The sequence below is a fragment of the Amblyomma americanum genome, chromosome 6, assembly GCF_052857255.1.
Source record: "Amblyomma americanum isolate KBUSLIRL-KWMA chromosome 6, ASM5285725v1, whole genome shotgun sequence".
Lineage (NCBI taxonomy): Eukaryota > Metazoa > Arthropoda > Arachnida > Ixodida > Ixodidae > Amblyomma > Amblyomma americanum.
The window spans coordinates 46,108,094-46,126,510 of record NC_135502.1 but is presented as its reverse complement, the minus strand read 5'-3'; the positions used below and the strand labels follow the sequence as shown (position 1 = coordinate 46,126,510).

General features: G+C 46.1%; 1 protein-coding gene and 1 long non-coding RNA gene across 2 annotated transcripts in view; one reads left to right on the top strand and one right to left on the bottom strand.

The window, feature by feature from the left end:
* Nucleotides 1–18,417, bottom strand: part of LOC144094688 (uncharacterized) — a 183,625-nt gene that overhangs the window by 130,839 nt on the left and 34,369 nt on the right. The window lies entirely within an intron of this gene.
* LOC144136760 (solute carrier family 2, facilitated glucose transporter member 8-like) lies at nt 1,214–16,896 on the top strand. Its single transcript, XM_077669353.1, has 3 exons — nt 1,214–1,420; nt 9,453–9,725; nt 15,262–16,896. The coding sequence occupies exons 1-3, from the start codon at nt 1,351–1,353 to the stop codon at nt 16,455–16,457; spliced, it is 1,539 nt and encodes a 512-aa protein (XP_077525479.1). The 5' UTR covers nt 1,214–1,350; the 3' UTR covers nt 16,458–16,896.

Here is an 18,417-nt window from a genome sequence, read left to right as displayed (position 1 = left end):
AAAGAACCCCAGGTGGTCGAAATTTCCGGAGCCCTTCACTACGGCGTCCCTCATAGCCTGAGTCGCTTTGGGACGTTAAACCCTCATAAACCAAACCAAACCACTTCCTTGTGACCGCAGTTGCTACAAGCTGAAGTGTCGGTGATGCTGACCCGTAAGCCTCAACTTTTGTAAGGGCATGCACTGAAGTGTAAACGCCGTTCTAATGTAAAACACAATAAGAAGGTTCACGAAAGCGTTGCATACAACTTCGTATGCAGAGTTATCGGACGCACGTTTGGCGGCGAGAATGTGGCAACAGATAAATGCGTGAAAGATGTGCGAAGCTACACGCAACGTCGGCGGTCCACAATTCCGATGGACTTAGGCCCAAGTAAAAACCGGACACTGTAGTTTGGCTAATACAGCAGAGAGTCAGGAACCATTCGCAGCCCTCCAAGATAACTCACTCGGCCACCTCGCCAACTTAGCAAGGGTGTCATATTTAACCGTATTAGCTCTAAAGGATACTTGCCATGATTGAGAACTGCGATGAAGCAACTAGTCTACCAGTCTGGCAGGCCGTATTACTAAGTTAGCATTGAATGCAACGGTTTAAATTCGTCATATTTTACATAACGTCTTTTTAACTCACTTTTTATTAAGCCTGGAAGCACTTAACCGAACAGTACGGAAAACCGGAGTCGGTGTCTAAGACGTAGTGTTTCTGTTTTTATAGAATCGTCAATGCGGTACTGTTCTTGCGAAACCAGTCTCTTTTTTTCAGTATTTGGTCTGGCTGCGCTATCGTTTGCCGTGCTAATCGCGAATAGTTCGAGTACACTACGAATAATCGCAGGCGCTATAGAATGCAAGCATAAAACAAATTACGAAGACAACGAATAACCTACCCCTCTTTATTTTTATTTTTGCAGTTAATGTTCAAAAAGTCAGGCAGCAAGTTTTACCTCCGTACAGTGCTATTAAGCACTTTCACTTATTGCGTGAGAGTTATATTATGTATCACAAATCCAAGCCGCCGAGCTACAAACTTGCTAGCCGATGACATTATAACCGCGCTGTCGGTTCTCGCTAATCTCTAGACGCAAGCACAAGCGGCTCGACAACTCCCTGAAGAATAGGCCTAATTGCGTCACGGAAGCACTGATAGGAGAAATAAAGATAACGCTCTCTCTCTCTCCTTTGATTCGGTGCTCGAGTTCTTTGAAAGGACGACGCCTGCCAATCTCGCATCGTGCAGGCACTCTGGAGTCAATGCATTCAAAGGAGAAGCTGCTGACGCTCCGCAGCCATATGATTGCTCGCGTGCAGCTTTCCGTATCGTGGTCCTGAATAGAGCAACGATTCGCCATGGACAGCAACGAGAACACGCGCAAACCTCGCTCGGAGTCCGATTACAATGGCGTGAAATTCGAAAAGGGTAAGTTTGGCAACAACAATGTTTTCCTCCAATATGCACAGCTGAAGTGAGCACGTGTTAAACGGAGTTCTCTACAGAGTATTTGCTAATTGAGCACGGCTGCGCAATTTTAAAGCGTTAACCGCATTAAGCGGTGTTCATGGCACCGTGACGTAGGATGGCGAGGGCGGCCGCCTAGCGCTGCCGCTAATACACCGGCACGAAGCGACGAGACTTAGTGACAGAGAGGCGCGCTTTCAGTGCTTCTTTGTTGCAAACCTTCACAGTGCACTCACATCGCGTCATCAGGCAAGTATAACTGTGATAGTGCCACGTTTTTAAGACTAAACTGATAAAGTACGGTAAAAGCACCGATGAAAATTCCCCTAGATATATTGACCCTTTAACATGTCGCTCTTTAGTAAAGCTATTTCCCTCTCTCTGGTAATCAGTGCTTAAAGTCCGGGGGGTCTCAGACCTGCCCACCAGTACTGGCAATAGTTCAGTAGAGTTAGTTCTTGGGCTAGATGGTATTCTTGATTGAAGCTCATATTTTTTTCTGCGCTGCGTTCATCCTTCTTCTCTTCCTTCTTCCTTTCTTTGGCTGTGTGCCGTTGCGCAGAAAAAATATGAGGTACTAGCAATAGATTTAAGACCCCTGTTCTAGAATGTAGAGACTGCAAAAATCCGAAACAAGCAACCATTTCTGGCAGAAACATTTCTTCCCTATGGTTTTAAAAATTCGCTTTGATTTTTAGTAACTACCATGAAAATGTGTTATAATAAAACAAGCCGTCAACCCCTTTCTCTCTCTTCCTCTTTATTTCCTTCTCCACCAGTGCTCGAATCGCTAGAGACCCCCCCTTTCGATGGAGCTAGACGTTAAGCACTGCTGGTTATACATTGCATTTCTAAGAGAGGTAGCCAAGTAGGCCCAAACTCAAAAGGTGATGTTTCCCTCGCAAACCTTTCCATAATGATTAACAAACATAGGTAACAACAGCCTTCCTTTTTCTGTTATTCCTGCCAAGATTTCACAAAATATTTCGATGCATGGTTGAGACGTAGTCAATGTCGGTAGTTTCTTCACTCAAATGACGCTAGAAAAACAAACTTCGCTCACAAAATAATTAGATCAAATCTAAAATCCCGGCCAAAGAGATCTTTCTTGTAAACCCAGAAACTGAGCGACGCAATAAGCGAAAGTGGCTCGGCGGCCCTGAGTTTATCGTGTGATCCCATCACACGGAATGTCGCCGCGAATTATCGATAATGGCAACGACTCTCTCCAAGCGCCTGGAAATGTGTATTATTTTCCTGCCGTCTGACGCTCGATATAAGCAACTGCAAGATTACTTCGCACACCATTACCATCATCGAGGAAAACATGGATAGATACCAGATCAAGAGCAAAATTGGGCACGTTAGTTATTAGCATTGTTATTAACATCGTTTATGAAAAGGGCATATTTTTAAAATAAAATGAAATAAGGCATTTCCTAGAAACAGACTAAAGACAAATTTTAAGAAGGGACACAGTCACTATAAAATATGTATTTTATTAAAATCTTTGCAAAGTAACGCCCTTAAGAACAACATTTAAGCCTCCAAAGCATTATTAAGATTGAACCACCATCAATTCAAGGGCGCTCGTTTAAAGTCAAGGCTTATTTTTGGCCGCCTGAAATTAGTTGCAGGGATAAAATTTTCACAAGGGTTGGAGCACGAAACATGTGGTTCAGAAACGTATGAACTGGATGAACATGAAAAGACCAATGTCGGAAAAACCTCCAATGTTGCAGGACGCTCTCTATATTATTTTATCTCTGCATGATGGCGAGGCCTTCCCCTAGATCTAAGTAAGTGCCTTCACATGCCCACTGTTACCGGTAGCTTTTTTCAAAGAACAGCTATACTCCGGTTTGGATCTTTCATTCTCTGGAAAGACGAGGAGATTTGATCTTTTAATCTTTTGCCATGTTTTGCAAATAGCGGGAGGGCAGCAGAAGTTTTTTTTAGTCCAGTTACCCTACCTAATTACCCCTGCTTACATCTATTCTCCCCGTAGAAATTACTTTTAATAATTAATAAATTAGTGCAAAACCTTGAATGATTGCTAAAATATTAGCGAAATTCAAATAACTGCAGTGCGTGGACACACGTGCGTACAACTACAATGTATTCACGAGTGTAACGGTGGACCGCTTAGTGTTCATGCTGCTATCACTTTATCAAAGGACGTCGGGGCACTATGTAATCCTAAGTATTTATATAGGTCAAACGCCCAGGCGCCAAGAGGATGTTCTTTCATCTATAGCCAATGATTGCTCAATGTGCTTTATCTACTTTTCGAGAAATTTCAAAGGGCCGCTAGTTGTAGCTTTTGTTCGACCAGTGGTCTGACCCATTTCAAGTCTACGCCCGCTCAAGCCAATGATATGTAGCGTCCACGTTGAAATTTTTATCCCTTCCTTCATATATTTCATGGACATTTTCCTTAGGACACTCTGCGTAATAAACACATTTCCCCTGAAATACACTGTTGTCTTTTGAAGAACTGTGAAGATTACTTTCATGCAATTTTAGCCTTTTTTCACGCAAGTACTTTACCCAGTGTTAAGCAACCCTTGCTGTGCATTAGATTTTGCGCTATCAACAATTTTTCCGCCAGTGATCCGGCAGCTGTGCGGAGTTGTCTAATTCAGTAAAATAAATAATTAAATGTTCCTTCAATGAACAGTTTCTTAACACTCAGGAGATTTGTTGACACCTTCATTTTGTTAGATGTGTTCGCTCCCAGTGGTTGCAGAAACGAACAATAACGAGATGACATAACTGCAAGTTTTTTGCATAGTACAAACAAGTACAGATCAGGTCCTGTGACTAGCTACTGTTCTGTGAAACAGAGCTTTTTTTAGCCCCAAACACTGGTGCCCATCCCTGAAGAAATTAAGTGTCACTAAGAAGGCGCTTCGGGCTATCTGGTGCAACAGAGCAAACAAAAGCAGCTGTAGGTCAGCGCTCATCTGCAGTCTCTCCAGCGCTCTATCACTTCGCTAACAAAGCACGTACAGAAGTGGGCAGCACTGTCTAGGGTGATCAGCCGATGCGCTGAGAAGCAAGACAGCATATCTGACCTTTTGAGCTGAATTAGAGATAGCTGTCGACTCTGTATGGGCGGGCGAAATACAGGGCTGCCCTGCTCAATGGTTCCGAGGCCGATGCTCGCTTCGGGCTTATGCTTTTAGGCGTATGGGCTGGGCTGGAGTTTTTGCCACGCCCGCTGCTTATACCACCGAGCCGCCGTGTTTTCACGGGTGATAGGAGACGACCGGGGAAGCATGCGCGAGTCATGACAGGTGACCGCCGCTTACAGCTTTAGAAAATTTAGCATCTTGAAACCACAGCAGTAGCATACCAGTATGGTACAGCTCCATACGTGTCCAGTTCTTGTACTGCCTTCGTTTATTTCCTCTTGAATAATTGATTTTCATCTTGTTTTCTGTTTTCATGGGGTGGTCGTACACATTTGTTTGCACTGTTTGAAGAAATTGGATTTGCTTTCCCATAATGCCAAGCGGTCTTTTGCAGTTTCGGACACGACACACTTAATCTTCGACCACTTTTACATGGTTGCATTGCAACTTAAAAGGCACTCCTGAAACGGTCATGAATCAGCCATTAATTCTCCTATACCCGCAGAAACATGGCGAGCCTCCATGCCCCTGTGCAGTCACCCGTGTATGAGCCCAAGTTCGCGGGTGTGCGCGAGCACGAAATGCACCGCATGTTGCTACTAACCCTTATAATAGTCTATAGACTACTTATAGACTCTATTTCCTTCCTAAAGATATTTCTTTTTGTCTATTGATATTCTATAAACTGTCTATAGAGAAAAGTCTACTGTAACTGTATGGCCATAAATCTATAGATTGTCTATAGACTGTCTGTAAGATTTCTTATGCCCATAGAGTGTTCTTTATGGTTTGTCTATAGAGAGTCTATAGACTTTATAAGCAGAAGTCTATGGCCAGTCTATAGACTGTATAAAAAATTTTGTACGGGAAGCACGCAGTGAAGGGACATGCGATCAGAAAAAAAACACCTACATGGCGCGGTGCGTATTCTAAAACTCGTGGTTATCCGTCATCACTCGCGCTAACTTGCCCAGCCCCAATCCTCACCTCGATTCACAAGCCTTAAATGGAGAATGAGGATAACTCCATCCAGTTACTGTTTCCAGTAAAATCTGGTTTTCATGCTCTTTCCGGCAATGTTGACGTTTGTCCGGCAACAACAGATGCCGAGAAAATTGGCTTCAAATATCTTCCTGTCAGTCGATTCAAACATGCGACGTACTTAGCGAAAGAGATAGGTTGCAACCGTTTTGAACTGAATGGCGGTGTAGTGCAGCCTTGGTGTATGCGCTAAAAACTCGGTGTCGGTGCACGTATTTTAATTCCGAAACCGACCGCTGATGTCGAACTCCTGTATTTCATTCTTTGGTCCTTTCTTACATTAGAAGCCTCCATTTCCGGAGAGATGCTATGCTATTGCAACGCGGTATCGTATCGATAAAGGCCAACTTCAGTTTAACCCTGAGTAACCCTTTATCAAGGCGGCTGTGGTTGTAACCAAGCCAACGTCGCCCTTGAGCCGGGACGCCCAAGCACGAAGCAAGCACTAGACATGGCACCGACGAGCACGACACCATTGTAATTTGACCATGCATGTACCGTCAGCAGCTATCTCTAGCGCAGCAGCCTACGTTAGATGGCACTGCCTTGCTCCGCAGCACAAAGCCGCAGCGCACCGATGGCACTCTTTGGACCTTGCTGTTCACCTCTGTACTCCGTTTAACTGGCGTTGTTAACTGCCCCCCCCCCCCCCCCCACTGTTCTGCACATATGCCTGTAGCCCCACGGCCTTGACATAAAGCGCAGCGAAAAAAAAAAAACAAGAGCGATTCAGGCACATCTCTCCTTCAAGTTAGGACTTGGCTAGTGAAGATAAAACACTGCCATTACTACTTCCCCGTCTGGCCAGTTTATGCAATGGAATGAGTTATATGTGCCTTGCTACCTCCACAGTTGCCAGAGCAGACTGAAACGAGTGGCGCTCGAGTGCAGCAACGGCTGGCAATGCACTGCAAGGCAAGACCAATCCTCTGCTAAAGAGCTCCTCAGCCCTTTTCTCGTCCGAGTTGGCACCACTTTTGCCATTCAGTTTACAGTTGCGTCTGTATTGTTAGAGGCTACTTCTGCTGCAAACAATGTAGAGAAAAAGAGACCTCGATAGCAATAGACGGCGAGATGTCTCCCAGCAGACGCCCGAGGCAACACAAGGGTTCCGGCTCACCGCGAGGCTCTAGCAGGTTTCAGCCGTGTGTCTGATAAGCCTGCCTGGAGCACAGCACACCACTGCAATAGACGCGTCCCTTAATTATGCAGTCTGTAAACGAATAATAAACTGCAGTGCATTTCCGTGTTTGTTGTGACTGTTTGCCGGCTTCTATCAGATCGCGACAGCTTGCGGTAAACAAAGCTGTTCAGGGAAGGAGCCAGCATAGATGGTGCGAAAGGTATCTTTACCCCCATCTCTCTCTTTCTCTCTCTCCGGAGCTGGGGAGATTGAAGGGTGCGTCATACCAACAACAAAGATGACTCGCTAAAGAAGCGCAGTTAGGGTACCATGAAAGACAGAGACAGTGGAAAAAATTTTTCTTCAGTCATCTGTGGGAGTTTATACGCGATTTTATACGTCGTCTCTTCGTCTCAGACTCCTCTCTTCTATACGGGAATTGAAACATCGACGATGCAACAATGCTATTTACGAACGTTGCATAGCCATTTGGCTCAAAAGTCCGGACGTAGATAACAAACAGTACTGCTGTAACTTTGCTGTAGTTGGAAAGCACATTTTTATGCAATGTTTTTTGTTTCACGACCTAAGCTTCTATTTACCGCGCATTGCACACTCTGAAACAGCACATTCTATTTCTATTAGCGGCATTTTTTCTTCTGTGCGCTTCAAATAACGAGTCCCCTAAAACGCCTTTGCTCGCACGCGAGAAAGGCGTTTTCAAAGCCCGCTCAGCATTAATCTCTCCTTCTTTGTAATTAAACTGCTTTGACGACTGCACGTTCCCTCACCTCAAACGTGTTTGAGGTGGCCGTATGGCTGGGTCACAGCTTGGAATGTTCAGACTTCGCACAAAGATTGTGGAGGCCGGATAAAATGTAACAACCCCGCTATATACAGTTAGTTTCCGCCGACCCGTTACGCAGCCTTTTCAGCAGAGCCTCATGCCTCGTCATGTCCTCTCTACATTTCTGAACGCATAGTAGTAGTTGTAGTAGTTCCTTCCTTTTACGGTATCCCTCACCCCGAGCAGTTTGCCAATAGTCGCTTCTGTGAAGAAAGGCTACAATTCTGCAGCGCACTGAACGATGCCCTCCCATCTATCACTGTGATGGTGTGACGTCACACGCGGCCCCCTGCTCTATCTCTAGGCGTAATTACTCTTTAGAGAACTTCGTGACCGAGTTCGAGCCCGAATTACCAAGCCCGTTTTATCATACTTACCAGCCATTAGTAATGGCTGCGATTGCCACTAGCCAACCTGTTTCCTTATGGTAACATTATCAACGAGAACTGGTCTCCAAGCGCACAAGAAACAAGAAAGAAAAGCCTGCGGGCACAGCTCTGTTTCAGGCTCTCAGAAAAAGTACAGGTATCCGTTTCATGTGGGATACGGTGACAGTGATCTTTTTTTACAGCTTTCAAGAAAACAACAGCATTTAGGAGAATGCAAAATGGACGTCTTTGCATTATGCCTGCAAGGCATACCTGAATGGGGCACTCTGTCGAGCGGCCGCCCACATCATCAGGAGCTACACACCCGTCACGAAGGCATAGAGGGCAATGAGGCGGCTGACAGGATAGCTCGAGGTCATACATTCCGAGCCCCGTCGCCGTCCAGCTCCGAACATTCGTCTCCACTATCATACGGTGAAATCATAGACTACCACCGACTTAGTCGCAGGAAATTCACAGCCCCCCACAAAGGCTCGTCAGGGAGCCACAATATGGAGTAACATGCAAGGAGGGAAGTAGGTTAATCACGCCACCGCACCCACGCCACTTTAGTCGCAAGCATGCGTTCTCTCCATCTGCTCTGTCGAAAGCGTTGCAGTGGAGATGATGCAAGCGTGTGCGCTCTTTCTGTGAGAAAAGGAGAGAGATTGGTGTGAAGATAAGAAAGTCTAACTCTGCGAGGGCGGTTTTTTCGAACGCAAACCGACATCAACCGGCAAGAATTATCAGAATCTCTCGATCTGAAAAAAATTAATAAATAAATTAAATATCAGAAGGGATTAATTTTTTGAATCCTGTATGTTAAAGCTACGAACGTTTAAAGCCTGAAATGGCGTCGCTCTAGGAGTTATAGAAGTTTATGAGGAAAGACTCCACTTTCTTACATTTGCACACGGATAAATCCCTGTAAGCCCTAACAAGTCGAAGCAGCATTTTTACAGGCTTATGCGGCAATTAGCACAAGAAGAGAAGACAAAATACTTCATATTGACGCTTGCCCTCTCTCATGCGATTTCGTTACCAGCTTATTTCCTTTCATTTCCTTAAAAACGCATTTCTTACATCACACAAATTCATTAATTGCATCGTGTGATTGGTGTGCAGCCCAGTCCTCCTTTTCGCGCACTAGTATTTCATGATACGCGTCATTAGGGAGTTACATTGATGCTAGTGATTTTTCTGGAAAGTTGTACTTTTCAAGTCGAGTGCCTCACATGAAACTAAGTTGCCTTCCTGTGATCAAGCATGGGACGAGTATTTCGCTGTGGCTGAAGTATGCAGTTAGTGTTTCGGTGTCCACTCGGCCAAGAAAACAGAAATTACGAGGGGAAGATATCATGAGATACGCTTGAGTCATCTAGGTACTAAAAAGCCATAACAGGGTGCATTAGCATTCCCTGTGCTATTTGCCTCTGAGGTGGCGTGTTAAAGATGCACCGCATGCCTTCTCGCGCAGTTCCGAGCGAACCCACCGATGTGCTGCCACCACCAGTAGTGGCAGTACCGACGCCTTCTCCCGGCGGCAAGAGGCAGGAGGCTACTTCCATGCGTAGGCTCTACTTCGCGGTGTTCACAGCCTACTTGGGTTCCTTGGGCTTCGGCTTCGCCATCACCTACTCGTCCCCGGCGTTGCCGGATTTGCGACCGAAGATGAGCTTCACAGCTGAGCACAGTACCTGGTTTGGCTCACTCGTCAAGTGCGGTTCCATTTTTGGCGGGTTCCTCGGAGGTAAACAAATTTTTACTGTCTCTAAACACTGCCCGGCATAAAGCCTTCGCCAGACAGTCTGAGCCAGCACCTGCTCTATTTTTTCAATGCTAACCCCACCGATCGCTTCTAACTGGAGGCCCTTTGGATGCCTCAGCTCAGTTGTGTGTGGCAAACCGGCACTCCGCTATCCAGAAGGAGTGCCTCTAGCATCGGAGCACTATTCCGATGATAACGGAACATTTCCGAAACTGCATGCGGCTGTTTGCGCCTTCTTCAGTTCATCCGCGTGCCGTCGTATGGCGCCATCATGACAGTGCTCTTAGAAAATCTTCCACTGACTCCAAGCGGTCTCCCCTACAGGTGTGGAACAGGCGAGACGGCTTGCCGAAGGAAGAGAGTAGGAAAAGGGGAACAGGAGACGGCTTTGATCGGCCACATAAGCCGTATCTCGCTGGCAATGAAAAAACAGAGGAGGCGCAGTTTAAACGAAACACGCCTGGAAAAATACTAGACGTCTGTTTGTTGCTTTCCACCAGTCAGGAGAGCTGCAATGCGCCTCGTAAAAACGAACGGTGTACACTGAGCGCTCATTTCGCCTTTCTTTTGTTGCCAAGTATCGCCGTTGTTATTACCCCTATCATGACTCTGATACACTTTAGAGTGATCTTACCGGGCGCTACTTTCTTGCGACAGTCGTATATGACCGTAGTTGTCTTGAGAGAGGTGAAGGAACCTTGCATCGCGAAGTTCACCAGATGTCCAAACGTCGCTTGAGCCGATAAGATACCGCTTTCGTCTTCAGAATGTGGGCGCTTGTGATGCAGATCCGCTTTCTCTGATATTTCAGCGAGGAACGTTTTCAGAATAAGTAGTTCTTTCGCTACAGGGCACTCGTCGGCTGCGGCAAAAGTGGAATGGAGTACACCAATCCGAACGCACTGCTGTGCGAAGAAAAATTTTTGGCGCACTTACGCTCCCCCTTTAAGGATATGACACGTTACCGTAGTGCGTACCGGCAGCTGCTCCTCTTACCCGCGCAGAAGCGACCACCATTCCCATATTATGTGAAAGTCCGCACCACATACATACAAAGCCCCGCGTCAAACGTGCCTGCATAGCCTATGGTTAGCGTGTCAGGCACGCAACCTAATGGTCAGAGGTTCAATTCCCCCACTAATTACCACAATTTTTTTCAATGCAACTCTAATTTGTATACATTCATGTGCAATTAGGTTTCCGTCATCCTGCAATTTTGTAATCACCAGTTTTTTTTATTGTTTTCATCACTTTCAAATCCACCGCTTCACGTTTGACGTACACATCTTTTCGACAAATCCGGATCTTTTGCCCACAACAACAAGAAAAGGGGCCGGATTTTCAACAGAACGGTACCATTAAAGCTATCCTTTTAAAATGCAACACAATAGTCGCTCTGTAATAGCTGTCAGACCGCCAGATAGATGCTCGTGGTATCCTGACCAAGAATGACCTCTCTTGATGCTCCGTGGTGAAATATATGCAGCCAGAACGTCACATGACTTGTGTGAGAACTGAGTGGAGGAAAAGATAGCATAGCGGGCATATCTCGGCGTGCATTAGTGGCACAGGCACGCACGTATCCGGGTGACGTCACAATGGCTAGGATCCATGCACACTGGAGTAAATTGCAGGCGCAGCAGAGTTTTACAAGAAAAGATAAGAAGCCAGGGAAGACTTTCAACACGGTTAGAGCGCACCACTCTAATGTTTTGGGTGAACGTATTCCACGGCTTCTCTTCTTTTCCTTTCCTGTAAAACTATGCAGCGCCTGCAATTTACCCCAGTGTTAACCAACTGGCCCAAACACACACTATACTTAGAGGAATGCACGTCGTGGTATACGGTTGCCGCGTTTGAAAGCACCGTAGAAAGAGCAAAGCGATGCTTTTAATTGGTGGTCCTATCCAGTGGTTTACGGATTTGTGCAGAATTTTCCCAACCGAATGTGTTTTACCGAAGTTCGACAGTAAAGGAGGGAGTGACAATAAAACGAGGAAAGCTTACTACATCAGCTGCACGAATTGAAAGAACAGATAGGAAAAAAGTAATGTTATGTGTCTATCGTCTCGCTAAAGTAGGAGATGCACAATAAATTCGGTTATCTGACAAAGATAGCTTCCCGCTATTTTTTCGCAACTATATTGCGGCAAAACACCGCGCCCCCAGTTGCGCCCAGAGGAAAGGGCGAGTAACGGCACTGCATCCTCGTTTACACCACGCTACCGAACATCATCATCCCATATCACCGCAAACATGGCTCTAGGATGTCTTGCCCCCTTAGCGGTGTTCCATTTCTATGTGATTAGAACAGTACACCTATGCTCAGGACTTTTAACATTAGAAGCCTCATGGGTCCAGAACGCATCGTCGGTCATAAACTTTGTCCACTGGCAGGCGGGAAGTGACATCACCAGGCTGGAGTATCCTAATTGGCTGGAGAGAGATGACATCACCAGACCAGAGCATCCGCATTGTCTGGATGGAAGCGACGTCACTTCCGGAAAAAAAAGCGTCAGCAGCTGCTAATGTTAGTGATCTGCCAGCAGATAATAGAATCAAGTGCCCCTGTTAATGTTTTCCTCGCCGGCTTATAGCAATCATACAAAGAATTCACTGTAAAGGTGCAGCTTTAGTGGCGACCACTGGTTATTTACAGCCGCTTGCCGGCTGCATTCTGAAGCTTAAGAAACGGGACGCTTCAGGATTATTGCAATAGCCCGGTGCCCGGTTTTAAAATCAGAGTACTCTCCAAAATATCGCCAACCAGCTAATTTTTTTTGTAAACAACTAATTTTATTTTCTGCAGCTGCTACCTTTATCCGCTGTCATTTCTATTTCTTCTCATGGGCTTAGCTAACCGCTAGCAAGCTAACAGTGCATCCGTTTGAGGACGATCTTTGAGGGCACAAGGAGCGGTGACTGCAGTATTAAAAAATATTAAAATATAAAACACACTGAAGGCTTCTATTTACCTTGGTCTCCTTAGTTATCCTCAATTCAACTTTACCTTCGGCAAATAATCCGCGCTTAGGGAAAACCCTTTTTTTCTCTTGAATACCCAACTAGTTTCCTCGAACCTGAGGTAATTAAAACGCATTTAACTCAATTGTTGTTCCACCATTTTAGGAGGAAGGAGGCTCAAATGATACTTTTGAATTCCTCTTTAGCAATGGTTAGCCTAAATTTTCGTTCAGGGTGCCATGAACACTTTGCGGCTTTTCAATCTGGGTTCGATCCCCACTGCCGCCGGGAACCCATCGGGAAACCACCAGGAACCCAACGGTTTTCTAGTTGGTGCAAGATTGCCCCCCCCCCCCCCCCCCCAGGCTTGTTCTCAGCTTTTCTCGGGCGAAATGCTTTGGAAAAGGGTCATCCAGGGGTGCACCGCGTAGCTAGGCAGCCTACGCCACAATATTCGCGTCGAATGCGTGCAACAAACACCTTCAGAGCGGTGGAACCCACAGTCAAACTCTCACCTCGTGCCAGATAAAAACCAACGGAACGCAACGTTAAACGTTCCCTTTGAAAGCTACTTGAAATGACCTGCCAAACGCCGTAGTGCATCAACCCGGCTCATTATCCTTCAGATCATCCATCGAAAGAATTAACTGCTGAATGTTGCATTCCCTGGTGTAATACCCCTTCAATGGGCCTTTAGTTGTTCCATCGAGCATTGCTCTGTCGATGCACTAAAACAAAACAATTGTTTGAGCCGAGATTACATATAAAGGTCAAATAAGCAGGGTGAAGGAGCTGATAAGAACGTCAAGGTACCCGGGCCCTGTGCCAGATGCTGGCACAGGGCCAGTTAACCGCCTTCTTGCCTTCATCGGAGGTTAGCAATCACGGCCGGTGCCACGGTCAATGGCCTCATTAGGCCCTTGGTAACGAGGTGGTAAAAAGATGCAAGCAGCGCGCATCCGGTGCAAGGTCTGATTCTTTCCACTTAAAGCCCGAGGATGCCATTCTTTGGTAGAGAAACAACTAATTCCTTGGCTAAGGCACGCATTGTTTTGTCAATCGTGAAAGAAAAATTTTTGTCTTCTGCGGGAGCATTTCGTGTATTACTCCAGGGGCCCAAAAACCATGAAAAGCAAAAACAAACCTCGGGAATATGGTTTATTTTGAGCCTACAATTATTCGTTCGTCATATGTGCTGCAGTGTTACTCTTTACAGAGAACTAGAAATTTGTAAACGCACCTGAACGCCTCTCCATCCTCGAACTTCTTTCGTTCGAATGATTATAGATATTTGTGATGACATTCTGATAATATTATAGTACCATAGGCTTTGTAGGCATTCACATCAGCCAACCCTATAGTTTCAACCGAAAATAAGCCGAGTCGCTGAATCCAATTAACGCGAATGTACTGCCCGTTAGATGCCCACATCACAGAATTTAACATTAGAATATATTTAGAGAAATGTTGCAGCTACTTTACAGTTAAAGTGCGCAAGAAACAATAGTTGGCTTATTTAGAGAGGTTACAAACTTTATTGACTATAAGCAACATTTATGTTTGGTAATTAATTCGCCTATCCCGATGATCGCCTGCAAAATAAAAATTTGTTCCTGGCTTTGATGACGGCACAGCGTGCTGATGTAACATACGGTTTAGTTTTCTGCGGCAAGCTACGTCAGCTAAAGGCAAATTTTACAGAGCGGGATGTATGTTAATTAACCCGAAAAGAACATATTTCTTTCAGATACTGTTGAGATTGTAAAAAAAAAATCTTTCTTGGCAGATCAAGGACCAGATCTTGCATCGCATCCCGCATGGTTTCACCGTACCTGAAGCAAGGGGTAATGCGATGAAAGCAGAAGTTTGAAATACAGCAGGTTTTAGAGCATGTACTCTGGACATATATATTAAGAGCAAACGGAAGAACATGTTTTCGCATATCTGGCTTGTAAATAACGAAGCGACGTAGCCATCCATGTGCTTGCATGACGGTGGCCTCACAGCATCGGACGCGAACGACATGCTTATTCGGAACATTTCCGCTTTGTCCGCGCGCTTGCATTAATAACTCCTTAATTTTTTCCGATAGGCACCCTAACTATGAACCAAGAATGCATGCACGCTGCATCTTTATTTCTGAAGTTATGTTTTAAGAGTTCGTATAGAATATATATATTTATAAAATGCTGTATAACTAGTTCGTTAAGTTTATTTTATAAGCCATATTTTATATTACTTCAGCTACATTTGTACATATGAAATAACTGTCAGTATTACCAGCTTGGCAGATCGCCTCACTGCGTGACATTTTTCACTGCATTTCTGCTCATTTTTTTTTCTTCTGAGAAGAGCCCAAACTTAGTAGATTGATACATTAAGTTTCGCAGATTAGGGTACAGCACAATATTTACTAGAGTACGCTCAAATTTTCTCTTACATCATCTCAAATTTGTTCTCGCCGTTTTGCTCACCGTTTCAGAAACGTTATGATCGTGATTACCCGGTTGAAGCGCAACAAATGTACCCTAACTATTTTCTTTCTGTCTCGCAGGGCAACTTGTGAACATGCTGGGTCGTCGAGCGACTCTTTGGGTGTCTTGCGCCTGGTTCCTCGCCGGGTGGCTGTGCATTATCTTCGCCCCTTCCATCGCCCTCCTCTTCACCGGAAGAGCCCTGACAGGCATTGCAGTCGGCATCGTTGCACCCGCTGTGCCCGTGTTTATCTCCGAGATCAGCCCGGCACGCATCCGCGGTCTGCTCAACACCGGCAGCAACGTCCTCTTATTCGTCGGGATCCTTACAACTTACGTGCTCGGGAAGTGGCTGACGTACAAGTACCTCGCTGCCGCTCTCATGGCTCCAACAGCCCTCATGACTATTCTGCTGTTCTGGACCAAGGAGTCGCCTCGCTGGCTGCTGCAGAAGGGACGACGCGACGAGGCTTTAGAGTCCGTGCTCTTCTACCATGGCCCGGAGGGCAAAACTGAACTCTCCGCTATCGAAGACAGCCTCTCCGGCACGGAGACCTTCCACTTCCGAGAGCTAGGGAAACCTTACATCTATCGGCCCTTTCTGACCATGCTTATGGTGATGTTTGTGCAGCAGTCCTCAGCTATTGGCGTTATCGTTGTATACACCAACGACATCTTCCGGGAGTCAGGGACGTCAATCGCGTCAGATGACTGCTCCATAATCATCGGAGTTGTTCAAGTGGTCGTAGTAGCGGCCGCCTCTGTATTAACGGACCGTGTCGGCCGTAAAATCTTGCTTCTCTTATCTACCTTCGCCTCGAGCCTTTGCTTGTTTCTTTTCGGATACTCGTTCTACCTGAAAGAGCACAGCGCAGAGACGTTCGCGTTGTCGTACAGCTGGCTTCCCGTGGTTTCCATGGGACTACTGTTTGCGGCCATCAACATCGGTTTGGGGCATCTTCCCTGGGTTCTGCTCGGCGAGATGCTGCCGCTGCGAGAGAAGGGATTTGCCACAGGCTTCAGCACGTCGTTTTGCTTTGGATATGCGTTCCTGCTCATCAAAGAGTTCTACAGGCTACAGATATTTCTGGGTGTTGCGGGCTCTTACTGGCTTTTTGGGGCTTTGCTGCTTGTGGGCTGCGTCCTCATCTGGTTCCTTCTCCCGGAGACTAAAGGAAAGACCTTGGAAGAAATTGAAAAACTTTTCGGAAAGGAACACGCAAATTCCGCTGAAAATGCTGCGATAAGGCGAAAAACCTATCTGCCGGACATGTGACCTGTGGACATATTAGTCGGACAATGTTGAAGTTTGTGCAACCAGTGGGACTGTGATTTTTCTTTATTTAAAGCCTATAAAATGCTTGTGCGCGAGAGCCATATCTGCCTGTTTTACTGTGCAAATAACGTTCGCATTTTCACTTTACTTTGTACAGTCATGGGCTAGAGGGGAACGATACAAGTATAGCGCCGATAGCCTTATTTCATCGCTATTAAATATCTGTTTCAAGTAAACACACTGAATTAGCGGTTGCCTCTAATGAGGTGCAGGAACATGACATGACTGCACTGCAGCTAATAACAATTCAGCGGATACGAGTCACCTTGAACGACGGTAGCCATCACTTTATACGAATGCACTCAATCTAGGAATAAGCCTAGCTACAACACAAATATCTGGGAAATAAATTCCTTCCTTTCATTCAGACTTCCCCTGTGTTTGCACTCGCCTACGTTAAACTAAAAAAGTTACGTGCACGACGACAATAGTGAAACTGCTCTGCACAGCTACAAGCAGAAGACTAAAACTAATGCTCAAAGATTGGAAAACAGCGCTCGATGGCAAGCGTTCATACCACGAACAAGAAATTTGCCGTGAACCTGGTGAACACTAAATCAACGCCAACCGCCTGATCTGTACAAACCCCGTTAGCGTTGAAATTGGTTCAGCTTATCAAGTGAGACATGAGGCTCGAGCCAGTAGTGGCTCTTTAATTACTTGAAGCACTGAAAGACGCCAATTATGTGTCTGTCTGCTTGAGTGCTATCGTCCAGTTCTTCTTCTTGGCACAAGGAGTCTTACACCTGTGAGCAGGAGACATGGTGCATGTGTCACCACACCACACAAGTACCCACCGGAGCTCATTGATTAGATATGTTGAAAACTCAAAATAGCAGTGTAACCATACCAACCATAAATTTGGCCTGAAGGAGCCACGCCCATTTTGAAGCAACACTCTGTGCCCGCGCATTACCAACGTGTGCACTTTGCCTCGCAGAAGGGCTTGGGGGCCTATGGCGCGGCGAAGGAGACGCTGCATCACGCGACTCGAACACTACAGTAACAGGTTAACAACGAGAGCGATATCTGCGATCTCCACTTTGCAATGCACTCGAGGCGGCCTGGAAAAGCTTCGAGTAGCGTTTAGGCAACGTGTTGCAGGATCATGCATTTGTCGACTTCTCTACTTCGAGGTCATTTAGGAACGCCGTATCCCCGATATTGGACGTATAAGTGGCAATCAACTTGGCTATAGCTGAAGGGTTAGTTTCTAAGCTCAGAAAAAAAATACGCGGACAGGAAAGCAGGTAACATATCGTAAAATATTGTCTAGTTCCTGCAGAGACTGGTGGAAGAAATAGAACAGGCGACAAGGAGACGTGATTTGCAGATTATATTTTGTCAAGCGACTAGCGTCCATTACTTGACAAAGCCAGGCGTTTCTGTCCCGGATGTGCGACATAGATACAAGGGAGTCCTCATACCAATCACGGCGCAGTGGTGCAGCGGTTAAGTGATGCGCCACTGCCCTGCGATGGCAGGTACTGCCACCGGTGGGGCTTGCGCGGCCCAGGCTGCTCTTTCCGAGCAACCACTAGCGACCAATGACTTAATAACTTCCACCGGCCATGGTGGGCAGTTTGCTCACAATCTGGTGGGCAGGTCGTGATGACGCCAAAAGGTTGCGCGACCTAGGTGGCCCACCTCTCCTAGGCTGTTTCTCTGAAGATTTTTCGTGGATTCTTCGCTCACAGTAACGACGGCGATGACGACGACGTCGACGCCAGATTATCTACGACACGAGCTCCTTAACGCTGTCGCGTTAAAACACTGCATCCTGTCGGCGTCCCTCCGTTCGCGCGAGCTCGCGTCTAAGCCATTTTTTATCACTAATGCGCGAAGGCACATTCCACGAACCCCGAAGTTGTGAATGCTGTCAAGAATATATTCCGTCCAA

What these genes read in the sequence shown, in the direction of transcription:
- LOC144136760 (XM_077669353.1), top strand. Translation starts at nt 1,351, where the DNA reads ATGGACAGCAACGAGAACACGCGCAAACCTCGCTCGGAGTCCGATTAC. An exon ending in TGGCGTGAAATTCGAAAAGG is followed by an intron (nt 1,421 to 9,452) that starts GTAAGTTTGGCA and finishes CTTCTCGCGCAG; the next exon opens with TTCCGAGCGAACCCACCGAT. An exon ending in TTTTGGCGGGTTCCTCGGAG is followed by an intron (nt 9,726 to 15,261) that starts GTAAACAAATTT and finishes TCTGTCTCGCAG; the next exon opens with GGCAACTTGTGAACATGCTG.